Source organism: Salvelinus fontinalis, chromosome 30 (assembly GCF_029448725.1).
Source record: "Salvelinus fontinalis isolate EN_2023a chromosome 30, ASM2944872v1, whole genome shotgun sequence".
Classification (NCBI taxonomy): domain Eukaryota; kingdom Metazoa; phylum Chordata; class Actinopteri; order Salmoniformes; family Salmonidae; genus Salvelinus; species Salvelinus fontinalis.
Genome location: NC_074694.1, coordinates 23,130,527 through 23,152,914, shown reverse-complemented (window position 1 = coordinate 23,152,914; position 22,388 = coordinate 23,130,527). Strand labels below are relative to the sequence as shown.

The 22,388-nt window shown below is 40.9% G+C and overlaps 1 protein-coding gene across 3 annotated transcripts in view; it reads left to right on the top strand.

The window, feature by feature from the left end:
- The window catches only part of phactr2 (phosphatase and actin regulator 2), a 56,022-nt gene that overhangs the window by 3,832 nt on the left and 29,802 nt on the right, over positions 1–22,388 (top strand). The window contains exon 1 of one of the 3 annotated variants that reach the window (XM_055890066.1): positions 3,455–3,981. The exons of 1 other annotated variant lie outside the window; for it this stretch is intronic. In XM_055890066.1, coding sequence (XP_055746041.1) covers positions 3,939–3,981 — 43 coding nt within the window. In that variant the 5' untranslated portion in view covers positions 3,455–3,938. Of the gene's footprint in view, positions 1–3,454; positions 3,982–22,388 lie in introns of those variants that run through there. One more of the 3 variants, XM_055890068.1, reaches the window with a different exon arrangement.

The window sequence follows — 22,388 nt, the reverse complement described above, 5'->3', positions numbered from 1 at the left end:
ACCCTGGCCAAACCCTCCCCTAACCAAGACGACGCTGGGCCAATTGAGCGCCCCCTATGGGTTCGTAACAGTAAATTGTGTTCTTCAATCTGTGTTTTACAATGCAAAACACAATTTGTAGGCTGTATCATACGAGGCAGGTTGTCCACATTTGCATAGCGTCAGACCACAATGAATCAGCAGTGTTATAGTGATGTAGAAATATATGAGCCGTGATTGTGTTCAATATTATAAGGCTAATGTTATTTTTCTCCATGTACTGTGGAACATTTTGGTAACACTTTTCTTAGGTCTGATTTTGATTTATGGTATAGTTTCAATAAATCCTTGTATACAGAACATTGTTTATTAAACAGTAGATGGCAGGCTTGCACCTAAACCAAACAGTCTCTGCAAAGGCCAATTAATTTTTACAGCCTCTTTTCAGTAGGCTACTCTGTATATCAACTCACCATAGACCCTATTGTGTACATACATTCTGGCCATTAATAATGATTCAAATTTTCCTACATGTCAACACTACCTGGTCTTTTAATTGAGCTTCTATATATAGTAGTTTGCACATTTCACTTTATCTACACTCACAGTTTCCCTATTTGTACAATGCCAATGCTCTTACTTAAGGTATAAGTTGTAGTCAGTGTGTGTGTCAGTGCTGGACTGTTTAGTATATCCATGTTTTGGTATGTGAAGGTATTTTATCTCCTGCTAACACACGTCATGCAGCCAAGGTGTCAGCTGAGCCCCTGCAGAGCACTCTATGACATAAGAATCGCATTGCCCACGGGCTGTCGAAAGCTGGAGTTCACTCCAACACACGGGTTGAGCCTCTTGCCTCGAAAGGAAATAGAGTCAGCCATCTTGGTGTATTTTTAAATGGTGTGAGTGCGATCAGGGCTGGTGATCTCATAGCATTTAAGGCCAAAGTAACAGCATATGCTTATTGTACAGCGCTGGCTTTGCCAATTCCAAATGATCGTGCTGTAACATTAGGAGATACACTATGGACTAGGAGGGAGGTGGGAGAACGAGGAGATAGATTATGATAAATTCACCATGTAGCTGCCTATGAGACAATGCTCAGAGAGGGTCTGGAGGCAGGAGAGGGCTGGTTTCCGTCAGCTCTTGGCAGGAATTGGAGAGCCTTCCTGAGTGGTCCCCACCCACTGGCAACACAGCTCACTCAGGGCTTTTTTCTTCTTCTCAGGAAACCATAGCCTACAGCTAAAGAGGAACTGTTTAGATGGCTGTTACACTCTAAGAAAGTTGTGGGAAAAAGAAAATAAAAATATATATAATAAAGTTGTGCAGGTAGTAGCCTAGGCAGCCGATAGTGGCCGCTAGATCTCTAAGATTGATGTTAATTCCCGGTAATACACTCCTGTCCCCTGTGAACCGGCTAGTACATAAAGCATCCTCCATTCAGGCTGAAAAGGCATAATTTTCCTGCTCAACTACCTTTAATGCCGGACCGTCTGAAAAATAAACTGGGAAAATATGTGTACTTCTTAATAAAACATCATTTCCACCACAATTTTCAGATTTTCCGACAATTTAAAATGATTTATGTAGATCTAAACTTTCCATTGGCCAAATACATTAATAAACAAACTTTCTATTCAGTTTTCAAAGACCTATTTTAAAATTTGTGCTGAGTTCATATTTATTTTAAACTAGCTAAGTAAAAAAAACAAAAAAAAACACCATGATTATAGTGATTTTAAAGATAAAAAAAATAAAAGTTATATTGTCACATGCGACAAATACAACAGGTGTAGAGTTTAGTGAGGAATGCTTACTTACCTAAGAAAAGATTAGCAAAAAAAGGAAATCTTAACACAATAAAATAACAATAACGAGGCTACAGTATATACAAGGAGTAACGGTATCGAGTCAATGTGCAGGGGTACGAGGTAGTTGAGGTAATTGATGTAATGTGTACATGTAGGCAGGGGTAAAAGTCACTAGGCAATGAGGATAGATAATAAACAGAGTAGCAGCGTATGTGAAGAGTGTGAAAGTGTGTGAGTGGTGTCGATATGCATGTGTGTGTGTGAGTGTATGTAGTTTGTGAGTGTGTGTATGTGTGTGTGTGTTGAAGTGTCAGTGTAGTATATGTGAGTGTGTGGGTAGAGTCCAGTGAGTGTGCATAGAGCCATTGCAAGAATATCAGTGCAAAACAAATCAAATATGGGTAGCCATTTGATTAACTGTTCAGCAGTCCTATGGCTTGGTGGTAGAAGCTGTTCAGGAGCCTTTTGGTCCCAGATGTGGTGCTCCGTTACCACTTGCCGTCGTAGCAGAGAGAACAGTCTATGACGGGTGGCTGGAGTCATTGAACTTTTTTAGGGCATTCCTCTGACACCGCCTGGTATAGAGGTCCTGGATGGCATGGAGCTCAGCCCCAGTGATGTACTGGGCTGTACGCACTACCCTCTGTAGCGCCTTGCGGTCGGACGCCAAGCAGTTGCCATACCAAGCGATGATGTAGCCAGTCAAGATGCTCTCAATGGTGCAGCTGTATAACTTTTTGAGGATCTGATGGCCCGTGCCAAACTTTTTCAGCCTCCTGAGAGGGAAGAGGCATTGTCGTCCTCTCTTCATGACTGTATTGGTGTGTTTGGAACATGATAAGTCTGTAGTAATGTGGACACTGAGGAACTTGACCCGCTCTCAACCCGCTCTACTACAGCGCTCCACTACAGCCCTGTCGATGTGAATGGGGGTGTGCTCGGCCCTCTGTTCCCTGTAGTCCACGATCAGCTCCTTTGTCTTGCTGGCGTTGAGGGAGAGGCTGTTGTCCTGGCACCAAACTGCCAGGTCTCTGACCTCCTCCCTGTAGACTGTCTCATCGTCGTCAGTATTTTTGGTTGAAGTTTAATTGAACAGTATAAAACAATCAGAATGGAGAAAGACCCATTGAAATCACTTAGACACAACTACCCAAAGAAAATGTAGAATGTGTATTATTCAAAAACATCAAATAACATCAAATACCACCTTACCTTAAAAAAAAAATGTAATTATGTGATATTATATTTTGGCCATATCGCCAGTCTGTGCTAGCTAAACAGTCCTGTATCTTAGATCGTTTGCTTGTTATGCAATCCTCAAACTGCCATCAGTTTGAAGATCTGAACACTGGAATTGTATTATGGTGTCACTGTGTGGTTGAAAAATATCTATACTGTGTTGATTAAATGACATCCAACTATTTACATCTGTTATAGGCACCGAGGTGGTTGTAGTCTATTGGAGCGGAATAGCAGAGATTGTGGCTATAATGACGAGATGCTCGTGTCTCCACCCTAACAACGGGAGTCGTTGTTCACAAAAGCGGAAGTAGGGCAGGAGGACGCCAGATCAGGTGGGAACATTATAGCCAATGAGAGGGCAGAGTCGCGTGTTAACAATGGACACAACTCTGATATCAAATATATGTTCAAAGTTGCTGGAATGCCACGCGCGTCCACTTATATGAGTACACTTGTAACAACCTAAGTATTACGAAAGTTATATTCGATCAAATAAATCTCACGTAGCAAATTTGCAATATATATATTTTTTAACCAAATTCGACACTCTCATTGGCCTCCATACACAAAGTCTTCACTTCGTGGAATTATTTTCGTGGACAGATTTTGGGGGGAGTAAACCCTCTCGCTTCGCCTCTTCCTCTCTGGCAGTAGAGAATTCCTCCCCTCGACCTCTGACGGGTAGTATCCTAATCTGCATAAAGAAATGACAGGCATGCTTGAGCTGAATCAGAGGGAGGTTAAACAGTGGTTTTCAGACCCAGCGAAGTTTTTTTTCAAGAGTTTTAACCCAACAATTGCCCTGAAGTAGGTCAAATTAACTTTAGGATTTGGCGATGATTTTATTGTAAAAGTTCATCGGGGACCGCGTGATTGTTGGTTTGGCGGTCCATTGAAGACAGAATGGGCCAGACGTCTGTCTCCACCTTGTCTCAAAATGCGAGTGGTGAGTCTGCTTTCCTCATTCACGCGCATACAGATATATCTTATTGTTCAGGAAGTCGAAAATGTCTGACAATTTTAACTCGTCTTACTTTTCTAACTTTACCCTTTTGAAATGCACCTATTCAACAAGTTTGAGTTGGTTTGCTTGAAAATATCGGTCTTATTTTCCTTTTACTCCAATTTGATCGTGCATATGCATCTACATCATTGCAACTGATTTTGAAGGCATAAAGAAAGTCGTAGAATAATTTACTTGCATTAGGCGATAGTAACATTTACTTTGACAAGAATCGGATACATTGTACCACTAACGGTTACGTTATGCTCATCAGTCATGGAACTAATGAGTCAACAACGACTCATCTTCGAAACCAGTTTTCAAAACCCAAACTACATCACAAAGCCAACTGGAAGACATGCAAAACAGATAATTTGTGCAATAGTGAACGGTTATTGCATAATAAAGAGTCCAGGACCAAACTGCTCTGGCTCTCCTTTTGACCGGTTTGAGTACTATGAACTACATATTCAATGGGAGAGATACTGATCAGCACATCTGTTGTCTTTTCAAAAGAGAGCAGGGGAATGTAGGTTTGGTGAATTATCATACACACAATGAGTAACGAAACCTCGACTAAAACCAGTGGTGTAAAGTACTTAAGTAAAAATAGTTTAAAGTAAGTTGTTTTTTGTACTTTACTATTTCTTTGCCTACTTTTACTTCACTACATTCCTAAGGAAAATAATGTACTTTTTACTCCATACATTTTCCCTGACACCCTAAAGTACTTGTTACATTTTGACAGAAAAATTGTCAAATTCACACACTTATCAAAAGGTCATCCCTACTGCCTCTGATCTAGCGGACTCACTAAACACAAATGCTTCGTTTGTAAATTATGTCTGAGTGTTATGCCCCTGGCTATCCGTCAATAAAAAAGTATAACAAATAGTGCCATCTGGTTTGCTTAATATAAGGAATTTGAAATGGTTTCTACTTTTACTTTTGATATTTAAATTCATTTTAGCAATTCCATTTACTTTTGATACTTAAGTATATTTAAAACAAAATACTTTTAGGCTTTTACTCAAGTAGTATTTTACTAGGTGACTGTCACTTGTACTTGAGTCATTTTCTATTAAGGTATCTTTACTTTTACTCAAGAATGACATTTTAGTACTTTTTCCACAACTGACTGAGACCAGTGGGATAACACAGTAAGTAGCCTTGCAGACGACATGGGTTCAATACCCGGTTCGTCACACATGCTCGAGCAAACTGACATTACTGTATTGATGTCAAAGTTACAGTAATATGTGGGTGGTTTAGAAAGTTGCGGTCCTCCTTTTATCCCTCAGGAGAATAGTAGCCTAGGCTATGCAGTGTCGCCCGACAATGCACTTTAATTAATGCCTATCCATGTGGTAGCCTCTGTTTATAAAACAGGCAGTTGTAATGGCTTTATAGTCCTGATACCTGACAAAGATTTAAGACATCATTTTGGTTATTCAAGCTCTAAATGTCAGCTACCATAGGCGGCGATTCCTAAAGTAAATTGGAAAACATTTTCCAAATTTATATACAGTGGATTCGCAAAGTATTCAGACCCCTTTTCTTTTTCCTTATTTGTTTTACAGCCTTATTCTAAAATTGATTAAATCAAGATTTTTCCTCCTCAATCTACACACAATAGCCCATAATGACAAAGCAAAAACAGGTTTTTAGATTTTTTTGTGCAAATTTATTAAACATAAACAGATACATTATTTACACAAGTATTCAGACCCTTTGCTTTGAGACTTTCAAAATTGAGCTCAGGTACATTCTGTTTCCATTGATCATCCTTGAGATGTTTTTTCAACTTGATTGGAGTCCACCTGTGGTAAATTCAATTGATTGGACATGATTTGGAAAGGCACACATCTGTCTATAAGGTCCCACAGTTGACAGTGCATGTCAGAGCAAAAACCAAGCCATGAGGTCAACGGAATTGTCCGTAGAGAAAGTATCGAGAAAGTATTGTGTCAAGGCACAGATCTGGGGAAGGGCACCAAAAAATGTCTGCAGCATTGAAGATCCCTAAGAACACAGTGGCCTCCATCCTTCTTAAATTAAAGAAGTTTGGAGTTTGCCACCCGACCAAACTGAGCAATCGGGGGAGAAGGGCCTTGGTCAGGGAGGTGACCAAGAACCCGATGGTCACTCTGAAGGAGCTCCAGAATTCCTCTGTGGAGATGGGAGAATCTTCCAGAAGGACAACCATCTCTGCAGCACTCCACCAATCAGGCCTTTTTGGTAGAGTGGCCATACGGAAGCCACTCCTCAGTAAAAGGCACATGACTGCCTGCTTGGAGTTTGCCAAAAGGCACCTAAAGGACTCTCTGACCATGAGAAACAAGATTCTCTGGTCTGATGAAACCAAGATTGAACTATTTGGCCTGAATGCCAAGTTTCACATCTGGAGGAAACCTGGCACCATCCCTATGGTGAAGCGTGGTGGCAGCATAATGCTGTGGGGATGTTTTTCAGTGGCAGGGACTGGGAGACTAGTCAGAATCGAGGGAAAGATGAACGGAGCAAAGTACAGAGAGCTCCTTGATGAAAACCTGCTCAAGACCTCAGACCTGGGCCAAGGTTCACCTTCCAACAGGACAACGCAGGAGTGGCTTCGGGACAAGTCTCTGAATGTCAGGTGGCCCAGCCAGAGCCCGGAACTGAACCCAATAGAACATCTCTGGAGAGACCTGAAAATAGCTGTGCAGCAACGCTCCCCATCCAACCTGGCGGAGCTTGAGAGGATGTGCAGAGAAGAATAGGTGAAGCTCCCCAAATACAGGTGTGCCAAGCTCGTAGCATCATATCCAGGAGGACTTGCGGCTGTAATCACTGCCATTGGTGCTTCAACAAAGTACTGAGTAAAGGGTCTGAATGCTTATGTAACTGTGATATTTTTAATACATTTGCAAAGATTATTAAAAACCTGTTTTTTGTTTTGTCATTATGGGGTATTATGTGTAGATTGAGGAACACAAATGAATGTAATCTTTTTTAAGGCTGTAAAGTAACAAAATGTGGAAAAAGTGACGGGGTCTGAATACTTTCCAAATGCCTCAGAGGATCATTAACTTCTTAATTGTTTTGCTGTGGATTGTTTCAAATCACAGGCGAGTAGTACTCAATTATGGCAGCACTCATGGCAATAGACTTAGCTGATTGTTGAGTTGTGCCTGTCAGTGAAAAGCATCAAAAATATGTGTGAACATGATGTGTTTTGAGTATAATTTGAAATGTTGAGACAAGAAAGGGAGGTTTTGGTGGCGAAGATATAGGCTCATCGCTCTCCAGAATGCACTCAGCTCTCCAGAATGTGCTCAGCTGTCTCCTGCCAATTCATGCACATTAATTGTTTCATTGTGTGAATTGTTTGCCCTTTGTTTATTTGTATCAAGTCCTCATTACATATATCACCAGTAGTAGGCTGTATCACATCTGGCCATGATTGTCCCAGCATCGTCCGGGTTTGGCCGGGGTAGGCCATCACTGAATAAGAATTAGTTCTTAACTGACTTGCCTAGTTAAATAAAGGTAAAATAAAATATATATATTTTTTAATATATATATGTAATAAAAATAGTACATTTACAGTTAGTCTCTGTCATTTGGTTACATTCATTTCTCTTAATGCATGGGTTAATTACAGTCATTCTCTGAATGGAAACATTGTTTGAAGAGTTCAAAAGTTTGGTTTATTTCATACCATGATTTATGAGGTTTGTCAATTTTTTTTATTGTCTTGTTTGGAGCGCTCCATGTGAGCAATGAGCATGTGTCTGGTTGTTTCTCTATCCTGTTAATGTTGATGTAGTGCGCGCGCCTGATCGCGCATAAAGTAGGCTACCTGGCCTGCAGCGCGCAAATGTAGGAAAGTACATTTGGGGATCTGATTTCTGACCACCACTAATAATACACTAAGCTTCTGTTCTTTTTTGTAACCATGTGACAATGATTTTGAGAAATTAAATGTGAATATGAAAATCATAACTGCCACGTGGAAATGGTAGGATACATTCTTAGCTTACCCAAAAGTTAAACTCACGTGCTGCCTGTCAGCTACCCAAGTTTATCATGCATTGCGTTATCTTGAGAAATGCTGTTTGTATTTTCTTCTTTGCCATGATCATATCAGAAATTGAAGAATAGGCCTACAAACTTGAAATCGCTAATTATCATGACAATTTAGTCCACTTTGTGAAACTCACAGACAGCAGTAGTGAGTAGCCTAATTTCATTCATAGGCTGTTGTCCATTTGACCTGTCCTGTTTTTAGAATATGGTGTGTTTGCTAACATGATAGTTCATATTCACATTTATTTGATAGGGCGCCATTTAGGCTATTTGATCGGAAACATACATGATGTAAAAAGTGTCTCATGACATTTTTATAAATGTGGTTGCCCTGTGGGCTACAGAAAAGGCCACAGAGGCTATATACTCTATCTACTGTATAGGCTACGTGATTTGACAGAGTATTGGTGAAGCGCCACAGCATTGTGTCTCCAACAGCACCATGGAGAGGCGTGCTGTGCATGGACAAGATACATATTTTGCACCCCTGCCTTTGGCAAAGTGCACTGCTTATCATGGGGAGGCATCGGCGTTCAAATTAATAGCCCAAATGCCACTGGGTGAGAAGTTTTCATTGTTTTGAGGCAGAGTTATGTGAGGTGTTATGTGTTGGAGGTGCGTCTTGATCAGTTTAGCTCGGAAAATGCCGCCCTCGTCAATCTGCAGCTCTAGGCGTCTGCCTAATCCTGTCTGATGGGCGGGCCTGCCCTGCTGTCGGCACAGGGTGGAGCAGGGATGCATCTTCTGTAGCATACTAACCACAATGCTTACTTAACAATAACATTACTCACAAGTAAATGCATGCCTGACATTTCAAGGCCAAAAGAAGCTTATAGTGCAGCCACATAACCCAAGGTGTTATGGTTGAGTTTACCTTGCAAGGTATCTATTCTCTTTAACAACATTGTTCTCTCCATGTTCTTTTTCCTCCTATAAGCAATCATAGCCCATCATTTTCACTGTTCATAATAAAACATTTCAGCTTTTTGCATGTTTGGTCGGTTACACTAAATTTGAAAATAATCTTGAATGTCAAATAGCTTGGGATCTTAAAATACCTTGATGTTTAAGTGCATAGGCCCTCCCCAGTGACTGTATAAACCCTCCCCGGTGGCTTCAGCTGAGGAAACCTCTCCCTATTTCCCCTTGACCAAATATTTTTCTGGTTGCCGGTGGCACATAAAGCAAGACAATGGGAAAAACATCTGGTGAGCAAACAGCATGTCTGATTGAATTTAAAGCACACAGATGGATGTGAAGCATTTTAATGCTTTTTGATTTGGTGTGTAGTTCCATCGTATGTCATTTGGCTACTCAAAGTTCTATTTTAGGTACAAACGGTATTGATGTTTTTGGTTATGACATGTCTTTCCAATGATGTCATCATCCGTTCAGTACGAGTCACACAGCTTCAAATAAAGCTCCATGGCAGCCTGGAGTTTGCAAAAAGTGTTTACCAAACAATATGTAAGTCCCTCAATAATCACATAGGAGCAGACATGCAATATGCTTTGGCCCTCCTACGCCGCATTGTGGAAGACCAGGTTGAGACTGAGCACTTTGAACCATTTTGCTGCTGTGTTGATAATGTCCTTTCATTACTTCAGGGGGAAAAAAATAATTTTTTGTTGCAAGGAGCTTCATTTGTTTCAGAGTAAATGTTTCTCTTGGATAGTGACGACTAGATGTCTGTATTCTTCCCTTTGTGTTCTCCATTTGTGATGTTTCTTTTGTCTGATTCAGTTCTACTTCCTGTCTCACTAGAAACCTCGCAAACAATAATTATCAACCTGACTGAGACATGCTAGACCTTTTATAGGCCTTTTCTTTTCTCTGAAATGGCTTGAATGTTATGTCATTACAGCCAAAGCTGATATAAACCTACTGATTACATTTAAGTAATGTTAGATGGATTCTGTATAGTCCCAGTCATACATTTGTCTATGGCTGCGTTTAAACAGGCAGGCCAATTCCAATATTTTTTTGTGTAAATTCAGCGATAGCCCTATTTGGATGGGGTACGTTTTACTGGGGGAGCTCAGGTAATGTAATTATGTGTACGACCACAAATCACCACATATGTCATTTTAGTCCCGTCCAAATCTACCATGTCAGTAATTTTTACTTGGCAGAAAGGTTAGTATCCCAACCCTAAAAACCTCTTGTTTTTCGGCAACGTCCTCTGATAATACGTATCCCTTGCGAATCGTCATCCCTGTGTTGGGCTCCCGAGTGGCGCAGCGGTTTAAGGCACTGTATCTCAGTGCTAAAGGCGTCACTACAGACACCCTGGTTCAAATCCAGGCTGTATCACAACTGGCCGTGATTGGGAGTCCCATAGGTCCAGCGTTGGCCGGCGTAGGCCGTCATTCTAAATAAGAATTTGTTCTTAACTGACTTGCCTAGTTAAATAAAAAATGAAACTTTTTTTTGAAGGATATTAGAGTTTAATAGGTGCTTCAACCAGTTCGGGTAAGAACACATTTATGCTTAAAACAAAGTGCTATGCACGTAGCCGACAGATTAATGATCTGTTTTGTAACATATCATTTTTCCTCGTGCCATACTTCTCTTGTAAAAGATGAAGTGGACGATATTGTGCCAATGAATTGATAAATTGCCAAATCCGTCAGGTAATTAAATGTCTGCATAGGTTACAGTTCATAGTTCTTATTGGTATGCATTATTATTTAGACTTCCTCCGAACTGAAGACCATCAGGCCAATATAAGGCTGTCCCTAGACATTTGAAATATTCACGTCTAGAAGAGCCTCCGGGTTTCCGTCATAGCGGGAAAAAATATAATTACAGGGGCAGTTTGGTGAAACTAATCCCGTCCGGACATGACGTTCTATAGTAATACTAGTCCTGTGTGAATATGTGTCCTTCATTTTGTTATGGCTCCAAGTCATTCTCCTTGACTCTGAATGGAGGCATTGTTGGAGCTGAGGACTAACTTTGTTTGTGTCCCTAAACCATTTTCTCCCTTGTCAAGCAGCTGTTTGAATTATTATTGTCATGCAGTACTTTGTTTGGTACTGTCTGTGAGTTATACCTCCACCCAAACATGAAAGCTGCTGCCTGGACTATACCAGAGATCAACACTAATTTAATTTTAGGCTTTGTATACTCTGTGTTAGGAGATCCACATTGACAACAAATCCTGAATGTTTTTTTCCCCTAGCAGATTGGCATTCTGCTGTATGTGGCCTAGATTTTTCAGCTATCAGTACAATCTCAATCATTGTCTGTTTTGTTTGGTTTGACACAGTCAATTAATTCACAAGATAATCAAATACATTTGAGAAGGACTACTGTTCCCTCTGTCAATGAAATTTGCTTGTCCAAGAACAGAAGAAAGTTGTCAGTAGCCCCATTTTTAAAAGTTGGTACTGTAAATGAATGTCTCTCAATTGATTTGAAATATAGAGCTATGTCCCAAATTAGTTCTCCAAAATAGTCAACCTCTCTAACTCTCTCCACTGAGCAGCAACAAGTGAAGCCATTGTCCATTCGCTCCCAGGCAGTTCTAGTCTTTTTATTGAAGTCTAATGGTGATAATTGTGAGCTTTACAGATTTCTGTCATTAACCACACAAAGGACCTACTGTAACAGTCCCATTGTTCTTATTTGATATCAATCTGGGAATGAAACCATGGGATCGGAAGTTTGGAGTGCAGCTGGCCCCACCTCTTTCATATTTGTTTGTAATCTTAGCTTGATTAATTGAGACTAAATGTGATTATTGTAGAAAATAAATGTGTCCTTCAATAGGCTTACCCCAAAAAGTTTGGTTGTTTGTTTCAACCTTTCAGTTTTTCTTTGGTAGCTGTTTGGGATATAGATAACTATCTATCAATCACCCTACTAGGGAGCCCTGCCCAGCCAATCAGAATGAGCTTTTCCCAACAAAAGAGCTTTATTACAAACAGAAATACACTTCTGGTGTGGTTACACGTGGTCTGTGGTTGTGAGGCCAGTTGAACGTACTGCCAAATTCTCTAAAACGATGTTGGAAGCAGCTTATGGTAGAGAAATTAACATTCGATTATCTGGCAACAACTCTGGTGGAAATTCCTGCAGTCCACATGCCAATTGCACATTCCCTCAACTTGAGACATCTGTGGCATTGTGTTGTGACAAAACTGCACATTTTAAAGTGGCTTTTTATTGTCCCCAGCATAAGGTATCTTGATATTCCACACCTGTCAGGTGGATGGATTATCTTGGCAAATGAGAAATGCTCACTAAAAGGGATATAAACAAATTTGTGCACAACATTTGAGTGAAATAAGCTTTTATTGCATAATGTGCATAAGAAACATTTCTGTGAATATGACATTCACTGTAAATTCCTTGTCAGAATTGAAGAGCAAAGTCTGAAGGGAAGGTATTTACTGATCTGCTGTAGTTGTGTATGACATGTTCTAGCAGTATTCAATGCTCATCACCTCAGGCCTTTTCAAAATTCAATGTCAGGCAAGACATTATCCCTGCCGGTCTGGTCATTCATGTTAATAATCACGAGTCATCATGGTTGTAAACAAAATATATTATAATAATTGCGCCAATGTTTGGTAACTGCCATTTTGCAATGAGAGAGTTATCAGTTTTATATGGGTAGAATGTTTGAACTTGGAACTGGCGCTCTGCTGAAAGGATGAATGGTAGTACATATTGGAAATGATATGTCGACCGTGTAAAAACAATTCGGGCTATAAACCTGCCTGATGGCTTGAAAAAGTACTTTTCATTGTAATTGCTTAAGATATGATTCGCCTTAGAATGATGGACAATTGTCATTCTCTAATCAAAACCCAACCCTCGAACAGTGTCACATAAGCTAGCTAGACAAAAACAAGATTAGCTGAAATGGAGGTGTTAGCTCAAGCTGCTGGAAATCACACTTGCCTCATACTGTGCTTCTCTTCACACTGAAGCACTTGCAATGTACACTGAATGTACAAAACATTAGGAACAGCCTCAATTCGTCAGGGCATGGACTCTACAAGGTGTCAAGCATTCCACAGGGATGCTGGCCCATGTGGACTCCAATGCTTCCCACAGTTGTTTCAAGTTGGCTGGATGTGGTGGACCATTCTTGATACACACGGGAAAGTTGAACGTGAGAAACCCAGCCGCGTTGCAGTTCTTGACACACTCGAACTGGTACGCCTGGCACCTAATACCATACCCCGCTCAAAGGCACTTACATTTTTTGTCTTGCCCATTCACCCTCTGAGTGACAAATACACAATCAATGTCTAAAGGCTTAAAATCCTTCTTTAACCTGTCTCCTCCCCTTAATTTACACTGAAGTGTATTTAACAGGTGACATCAATAAGGGATCATGGCTTTGACCTCTTCACCTGACCAGTCTGTCATGGAAAGAGCAGGTGTTCCTAATGTTTTCTACACTCTGTGTATAAACACTGGCTGTGACACATTTGATTATTCTCTAGGACCGGTGCCTGGGGTAAAACTCTCACAGTTAAAGCGGCGCATTAGCTTGTTACCTGTTATTTGTTTACTCAATGTCGTGCAGACATGATACAATTCAGACCAATCAAAAACATCTGTCTTTGATTTTACTGGGTTCTACTCTATAGACGTGTGTGAATATAGGTTGTGTGTGACAGTGAATAGTGATTTGACGTAGGATAGGTAACTTTCTTTTGAATCAGAATGCAGTTGAGTGACGGAGAGAACAAGGATGGTCTGATTAATTCAAATGCAATTATCATTTTGCTTTTCTTTTCCTCGTGACAGTTCCTCACTTCCTTTCCTTTTTCAAATTAAGTCAAGCTAAAGTCATAAAGAAAGACACACGGTCACATTTTACAGCCTAGGAATCCAAAAACAACCAAGGACTCAAGATCACTGGATCTTGGGGGAGTGTCCTTGGCAGGGAATGTGGGTGTGCTCCTTTGACTGGTGTGGAGGAGTGCATACTGTGTAGTCTCCATGTCTGACTCCTCATATAACATAGAATTGCTAATGAAATCCATCATAAGGTGTATGACACACGGTTCCTGGTTGTTAGTGATACGATACACCCTGTCTGTCGTAATCTTATGGTATTTGGAGAGCCACACCTCCTAAGGTATTGAGGTAGGTAATGTTAACCTATATGGCCTTTTTGACACCTCCAGCAATTGACCTTTTGAACTACCTTCCGGCTTCCGCTTTTGAATCCTAGAGAAAAATATACATATAGGCTCATCCTTGTGCCCTGCAGTGAACAGCAAATCTAAAAAGGAAGTGTTGAGTATACTGGAGATGTTGGTGTGCTTTTGTACTACAGTGCTATTACTCAAATGGAAAATCTGTAGTTGCTACATATACTACCGTTCAAATGTTTGGGGTCACTTAGAAATGTCCTTGTTTTCCATGAAATGAGTTGCAAAATGAATAGGAAATATAGTCAAGATGTTGACAAGGTTATAAATAATGATTTTTTTATTGAAATAATAATTGTGTTCTTCAAACTTTGTTTTCGTCAAAGAATCCTCAATTTGCAGCAATTACAGCCTTGCAGACCTTTGGCATTGTAGTTGTCAATTTGTTGAGGTAATCTGAAGAGATTTCACCCCATGCTTTCTGAAGCCCCTCCCACAAGTTGGATTGGCTTGATGGGCACTTCTTACGTACCATACGGTCAAGCTGCTCCCACAACAGCTCAATAGGTTTGAGATCTGGTGACTGAGCTGGCCACTCCATTATAGACAGGATACCAGCTGACTGCTTCTTCCCTAAATAGTTATTGCATAGTTTGGAGCTGTGCTTTGGGTCATTGTCCTGTTGTAGGAGGAAATTGGCTCCAATTAAATGCCGTCCACAGGGTATGGCATGGCGTTGCAAAATGGAGTGATAGCCTTCCTTCTTTAAGATCCCTTTTACCCTGTACAAATCTCCCACTTTTTTTACCACCACAGCACTCCCAGATCATCACATTGCCTCCACCATGCTTGACAGATGGCGTCAAGCACTCCTCCAGCATCTTTACATTTTTCTACGTCTCACGAATGTTCTTCTTTGTGATCCGAACACCTCAAACTTAGATTTGTCTGTCCATAACACTTTTTTCCTCTGTCCAGTGTCTGTGTTCTTTTGCCCATCTTAATCTTTTCTTCTTATTGGCCAGTCTGAGATATGTATTTTTCTTTGCAACTCTGTCTAGAAGGCCAGCACCCCGGAGTTGCCTCTTCACTGTTGACGTTGAGACTGGTGTTTTGCAGGTACTATTTAATGAAGCTGCCAGTTGAGGACTTGTGCGGCATCTGTTTCTCAAACTAGACACTCTAATGTACTTGCTCAGTTGTGCACCGGGGCCTCCCAGAGGTGCTTTTATTTTAAAAAACAAGGACATTTCTAAGTGACCCCAAAGTTTTGAATGATAATGTACATTTTTGGAGTTATAAGTTAATGATATGTACCCATTTGATTCTAGAAGAATATAACTTATGTCTCATGAGTTTAGTTCAACTGTCATACCCCATCAGAACTCAACATATAACCTTGTTTTAATCCAATGTTTGGAAGCAAAGTACACTGAACAAAAATATAAACTCAACATGTCAAGTGTCATGAGTTGAAATTTTAAAAATCCCAGAAATGTTCCATATGCACAAAAAGCTTATTTAGATATGCCAACCCTGTCAGGTGGATGAATTATTAAGAATCCGATTAAACAACATTACCAGTGCTGTAAAGTACTTAAGTAAAAATACATTTTCCCTGACACAAAAAAGTACTCATAACATTTTGAATGCAATTCACGCACTTATCAAGAGAACATCCCCGGTCATCTCTACTGCTTCTGATCTGACGGACTCACTAAACACACATGCTTCGTATGTAAATTATAACTGAGTGTTGGAGTGTGCCCTAGCTATCAGTAAATTAAAAATAAATTGTGCTGTCTGGTTTGCTTAATGTGAAGATTTTTATACTTATGTATATTTAAAATCAAATACTTTTAGACTTTTACTCAAGTAGTATTTTACTGGATGACTTCCACTTTTACTTAATTCCGTTTCAATTATTTTACTCAGGTATGACAATTGGGTACTTTTCCCACTACTGATCATTACACAGGTGCACCTTGTGCTGGGGACAATGAAAAGCTACTTTAAAATATGCCGTTTTGTCACACAACACAATGCCACAGATGTCCCAAGTTTTGAGGGAGCGTGCAATTGGCATGCTGACTGCAGGAATGTCCACCAGAGCTCTTGCTAGAAAATTGAATGTTAATTTCTCTACCATATGGATAAATATGGTAGAGGATAAATAAGAGGATAAATAAGGCATCTTTGTGAATGACAGAGGCCATTATATGTCTCACTCCATGCCCTTTCAAATGAATAAAGCAGTCTCTCAATATCAGTCAGAATTACTAGTGGAACACAAAAAAAATTAAGTCAAACAAAAAGTGAAAAGTCTTGAAAGAAACAGCCTCCAACATCGTTTTAGAGAATTTGGCAGTTTGTCCAACTGGGCTCACAACTGCAGACCATGTGTAACCATGCCAGCCCAGGACCTCCATATCAGGCTTCTTCACCTGTGGAATCACGTGAGGTGGGGTGCTGAGGAGTATTTCTGTCTGTAATGAAGCCCTTTTGTGGGAAATACACATTCTGATTGGTTGGGCCTGGCTCCTCAGTCGGTGGGCTTGGCTGCCAAGTGGGTGGGCCTATGCCCTCAAATGGCTGCACCACAGCCCAGTCTTGTGAAATCCATAGATTAGGGCCCAATTAATTTCAATTGACTGATTTCCTTTTATGAACTGTAACTCAGTAATATCTTTGAAATTGTCGCATTTATATTTTTGTACAGTAGGAATGTAAACAAACACTATATAGCCTCAAAACACGGATAAAACAATGGTTTTGATATCATGGATGGTCAGTCCTTGCATCCATAGCTGTATGAATTTGAGTGGTTACATTTCTCCAGACCCATCTTTTTTGCCTTTTACTGAAACGGGCGGGGAGTTGTTGTTTCGGAGTTGTTGCCTCCCGAGTGGCGCAGTGGTCTAAGGCCGGGCGCTGTGCCACTAGAGATTCTTGGTTCGAGTCCAGGCTCGCGACAGGGAGACCCATGGGGCGGCGCACAATTTGCCCAGCATCGTCCGGGTTAGGGGAGGGTTTTGCCCGGCATGGATGTCCTTGCCCCATCGCGCACTAGCGTCTACCGTGTCGGGCCGGGCGTAGTGCACGCTGACACAGTCGCCAGGTGTACGGTGTTTCCTCCGTCACATTGGTGTGGCTGGCTTCCGGGTTAAGTGGGCATTGTGTCAAGAAGCAGTGCGGCTTGGTTGTGTTGTGTTTCGGAGGACACACGGCACTCGACCTTCGCCTCTCCCAAGTCCGTACTGGAGTTGCAGCGATGAGACTAAAGTGCAACTACCAATTGGATACCACAAAAAAGAAAAAAACACAAATGTAAATATTATATTTCAGATTCTTCAAAGTAGCCACCCTTTGCCTTGACCGCTTTGTACACTCTTGGCACTCTTTGTACACTCTTCACTCAACCAGCTTCATGAGGTAGTTACCTGGAATGCATTTCAATTAACAGGTGTGCCTTAAAAGTTAAATTGTGTAATTTCTTTCCTTCTTAATGCGTTTGAGCCAATCAGTTGTGTCGTGACAAGGTAAGGGTGGTATATAGAAGATAGCCCTATTTGGTAAAAGACCAAGTCCATTTTATGGCAAGAAAAGCTCAAATAAGCAAAGAGAAACGACAGTCCATCGTTACTTTAAGACATAAAGGTCAGTCAATCTGGAAAATGTCAACAACTTTTAGTTCCTTCAAGTGCAGTCGCAAAAACCATCAAGTTCTACTGTCTGTCATGAGGACCGCCACAGGAATAGATAGCCTTATTTGGTAAAAGAAGTCCATATTGTGTCAAGAACAGCCTTGCCAGCCCAATTTTGAATATAAACCAAATTTGATTACATTCACATTTTCTCCTGACACACAAATGGACTATAAATACATTACCAATTAGTTACCCTGACCAAATGGACAGTGCACATAGGCTGTATGCAGCTGCTCTTATTAGTAGCCTAGAGTTCATCAGACAAAGATTTTCCCATTTTTATCCCATACAGCATGTCAGATCTCTAATGTTAAGGTGTAGCCTAGGCTGCTGTAACATTTATGTAACATTTATGTAATGAGATTTTGCTTGTCTGTCCGGAGTAATTTGAATTCAATAATATAAAAAAAAATGCTCAACTATCACTTTTCAATCTCTATCCAATAATGTAAATCTCTAGCCAATAAAACCAACTCACCAAGCCTCTCAACACCAAGCCTCTCAACACAAAAGTGTGTTTTAATAAATTATTTGGTGACATATGAATATATTTAGTATAGTTTTATCTTAAAAGTATAACTGTAGTGTTTAACTATTTTTATGAAATTTCACTGAGGAGGATGGTCCACCCCTTCCTCCTCTGAGGAGCCTCCACTCCAAATATTTTCCAGATTTTCCCGTTTTATTGTTGTTTTTTTTTACATTAAATTGTAGTAACAGCCTGTTACATTCTGAAGTTGTCGCCGTAGCTTTACATTTCAATAGTGTTTTTGCTTGACTGCACTGGGCCTCCACCGAGAGAAGCAGCTCCCAAGGGAATTATCAATGTTTTCAGTCGTGATTTTGCTTTACCTCATATTATTACTTACATGATATTTATCAAATTAAGCCTGGCGTGTTCTAAGGTAACTTTAATACAGGAGCTTTTAGGCTTACACTAGCTACTATCTAGCTATGGTTCAGCTAAACGTCAGCATTCAGCTATAGCCAGCACGTTTGTGAGGATGCAGCATTTTTTGTTTTTGTTTAGCTAGCTAGCGTTACATAGCTGTGTTGCCTATATTATAATATGAATGACATTGTATGATAACGGTACGGTACTTTTATATTAGTTTGGGAGGGGTATACATTCATTCATTGTATACATTCACTAACATTACTTGATTATAATGAATGTTGTTAATGTTAGTTAGCTAGAGAGCAGGAATTGTTTTTTTTGTCAGCTAATTTAAAGTTGCAATAACTTTTTGGGCGACCCAACCAAATTCACATTGAAATGTGAGTTATAGATCTGTCATTCTCATTAAAAACATGTCTAAGAAGCGGTCGATTTGTTCTACAGTTGAAGTCGGAAGTTTACATACACTTAGGTTGTCAAGTGTCATTAAATCTTGTTTTTCAACCACTCCACACATTTCTTGTTAACAAACTATAGTTTTGGCAAGTCGGTTAGGACATCTATTTTGTGCATGACACGTAATTTTTCCAACAATTGTTTACAGACAGATTATTTCACTTATAATTCACTGTATCACAATTCCAGTGGGTCAGAAGTTTACATCCACTTAGTTGACTGTGCCTTTAAACAGCTTGGAAAATTCCAGAAAATGATGTCATGGCTTTAGAAGCTTCTGATAGGCTAATTGACATAATTTGAGTCAATTGGAAGTGTACCTGTGGATGTATTTCAAGGCCTCCCTTCAAACTCAGTGCCTCTTTGCTTGACATCATGGGAAAATCAAATGAAATCAGCCAAGACCTCAGAAAAAAAATTGTAGACCTCCACAAGTCTGGTTCATCCTTGGGAGCAATTTCCAAACGCCTGAAGGTACCACGTTCATCTGTACAAACAATAGCACGCAAGTATAAACACCATGGGACTACGCAGCTGTCATACCGCTCAGGAAGGAGACGCGTTCTGTCTCCTAGAGATGAACGTACTTTGGTGTGAAAAGTGCAAATCAATCCCAGAACAGCAAAGGACCTTGTGAAGATGCTGGGGGAAACGGGTACAAAAGTATCAATATCCACAGGGAAACAAGTCCTATATCGACATAACCTGAAAGGCTGCTCAGCATGGAAGAAGCCACTTCTCCAAAACCGCCATAAAAATGCCAGACTACGGTTTGCAACTGCACATGGGGACAAATATCGTACTTTTTGGAGAAATGTCCTCTGTTCTGCTGAAACAAAAATAGAATTGTTTGGCCATAATGACCATCGTTATGTTTGGAGGAAAAAAGGGGAAGCTTGCAAGCCGAAGAACACCATCCCAACCGTGAAGCACGGGGGTGGCAGCATGATGTTGTGGGGTGTTACGCACGCCTCTAAGAAGAGGGAACGCAACACCCTCCCCGTGATTTGAGTTGTAGCAGGTTGTTGCGTTCCCTCTTCATAGAGGCGTGCGTAACATAATGGGGGCTCATCCGGGATCTTTATCACATAATTGGTGTCACTGAGTTTCTTTTCCACAAGATATGGTCCAGAAAAACATGTTAACAGATGAGCCAGGGATTGGCAACAAAACTAAAACTTGATCCCCTGGTGCAAAAGAACGGCCAACAGCCTTTTTGTCATAATGCAACTTCATGCGTTTTTGCGAAGAGGAGAGAGACTTTTGGGCTAATGCACATGCGGCGTGCTGTCTCTCCCGCATCTTACTGACATCTAACACATTTTTAGTGGCGCTACTGGGTGTAGGAGATAAGATATGCTCCTTCAAAACTTTCAGCGGACCCCGTGGGTTGTGTCCAAACACAAGGTCAGCAGGGCTGAACCCTAAGGACTCTTGTATCATTTCCCTAGTAGCAAATAGGACAAAGGGCACCCCCTCATCCCAATCGGTACTGGTATCCATGCAATACTTGCGTAGCATTATCTTCAGCGTCTGATGCCAGCGTTCGAGAGCCCCTTGACACTCTGGATGATACGGACTGGAGCCCTGATGGGAAATACACAGCGTCTTTAACACATTTGAAAACAGTTTGGACATAAAGTTGGATCCCTGATCAGTTTGGATTACTTTAGGGAGTCCAAACGTAGAGAAGAACTTCACTAGTGCCTTCACCACAGTCTTAGCCGTTATAGTACGGAGAGGAATAGCCTCTGGGTATCGAGTAGCACTGCACATTATTGTTAGTAGGAACTGGTTACCTGACCTGGTTTTCGGCAATAGACCTACACAATCGATTATCACTCTTTCAAACGGTTCCCCCACCACAGGAATCGGGCAGAGCGGCGCTCGAGGAACTGTTTGATTTGCTTTCCCAGTGAGTTGACATGGGTGACATGTTTTACAAAATTGGACCACCTCAGACTTCAAACCTGGCCAGAAAAAATGTTGAAGGACTCGGTTAAGTCTTTGTGATCCCCAAATGTCCAGACCACACCTGGTCATGGGCAAGTGACAGCACCTGCTGTTGAAACGGTGTAGGAACAACCACTTGACACACTTCACCCCAGTCATTGACGGTGTCATGAGCTGCCCATTTCCGCATCAAAACTCCTGCTTCCATAAAGTATATGGTCGCTCTAGTTTTAGCTTCCTCAATGGAAATTATCAAAGCAGAACACTTGCGAAAACTGGTGTATCCTTTTTGACATTCAATCACCTTCTCGGGGGTGACCGACAAAAGCATATAATGTAATTGGGGCGCAATTTCGCTTTCCCCTGCCTTAGTTTTTACAGGAATAAAAACTGTTGGCCTTGAAGGAATACTCGGTGCATTGTCTTCTACCTCAACATTCTCAAAAATGGAACTAGCCAAATCCACCACATCTTCAAGCTTGCGATATTGTGCCCTCGTTAACACACAAGATGGAAAAACATGTGGAAATGCTTGAACCAATTTATCATCTGTAGGTATGATTTCTGGGTTGTCTACTACCTCTAACACAGGAGTGACGTTACCACCAGCAATATCATTCCCTAGTAGCAATGTGACTCCTTTTACTGGCAGTGTAGACACTACACCAACACGGAAACGTCCTGATACCAAGTCTGACACTAAGTGGACCCAGTGTAGTGGTACAGATACGTTTTTTTGTCTCTATACCCTGTAATATGACATGCGAGCCACAATACATTTCAGGAGACCAGGGTAAAGCATCAGTAACAATTACTGACTGCGCCGCCCCGGTGTCTCGTAAGATTTGAATAGGCTTTTGATCAGCTTCTTCTCCAGTTAAGGAAACACAACCGGCAGAGATAATTGGAGCATAGACAGGATCCGGTTTCTCAAATGCTGAATCAATAACTCGAGCCAACGGACGAGACAAAGACTTGACTAAACCCACACTTAATTTTTGGGGACGGTGACAGGGACTGTTTCGGTTTATTTTTCAAAACCGGGCAGTCCGCAATCACGTGACCCTTTTGGTGACAGGAAAAACATTCACGGATTTCATGAAAAGGCTTAGGATTGTCAGAGGAAAAGCGACCTGAATGAGGCACTGA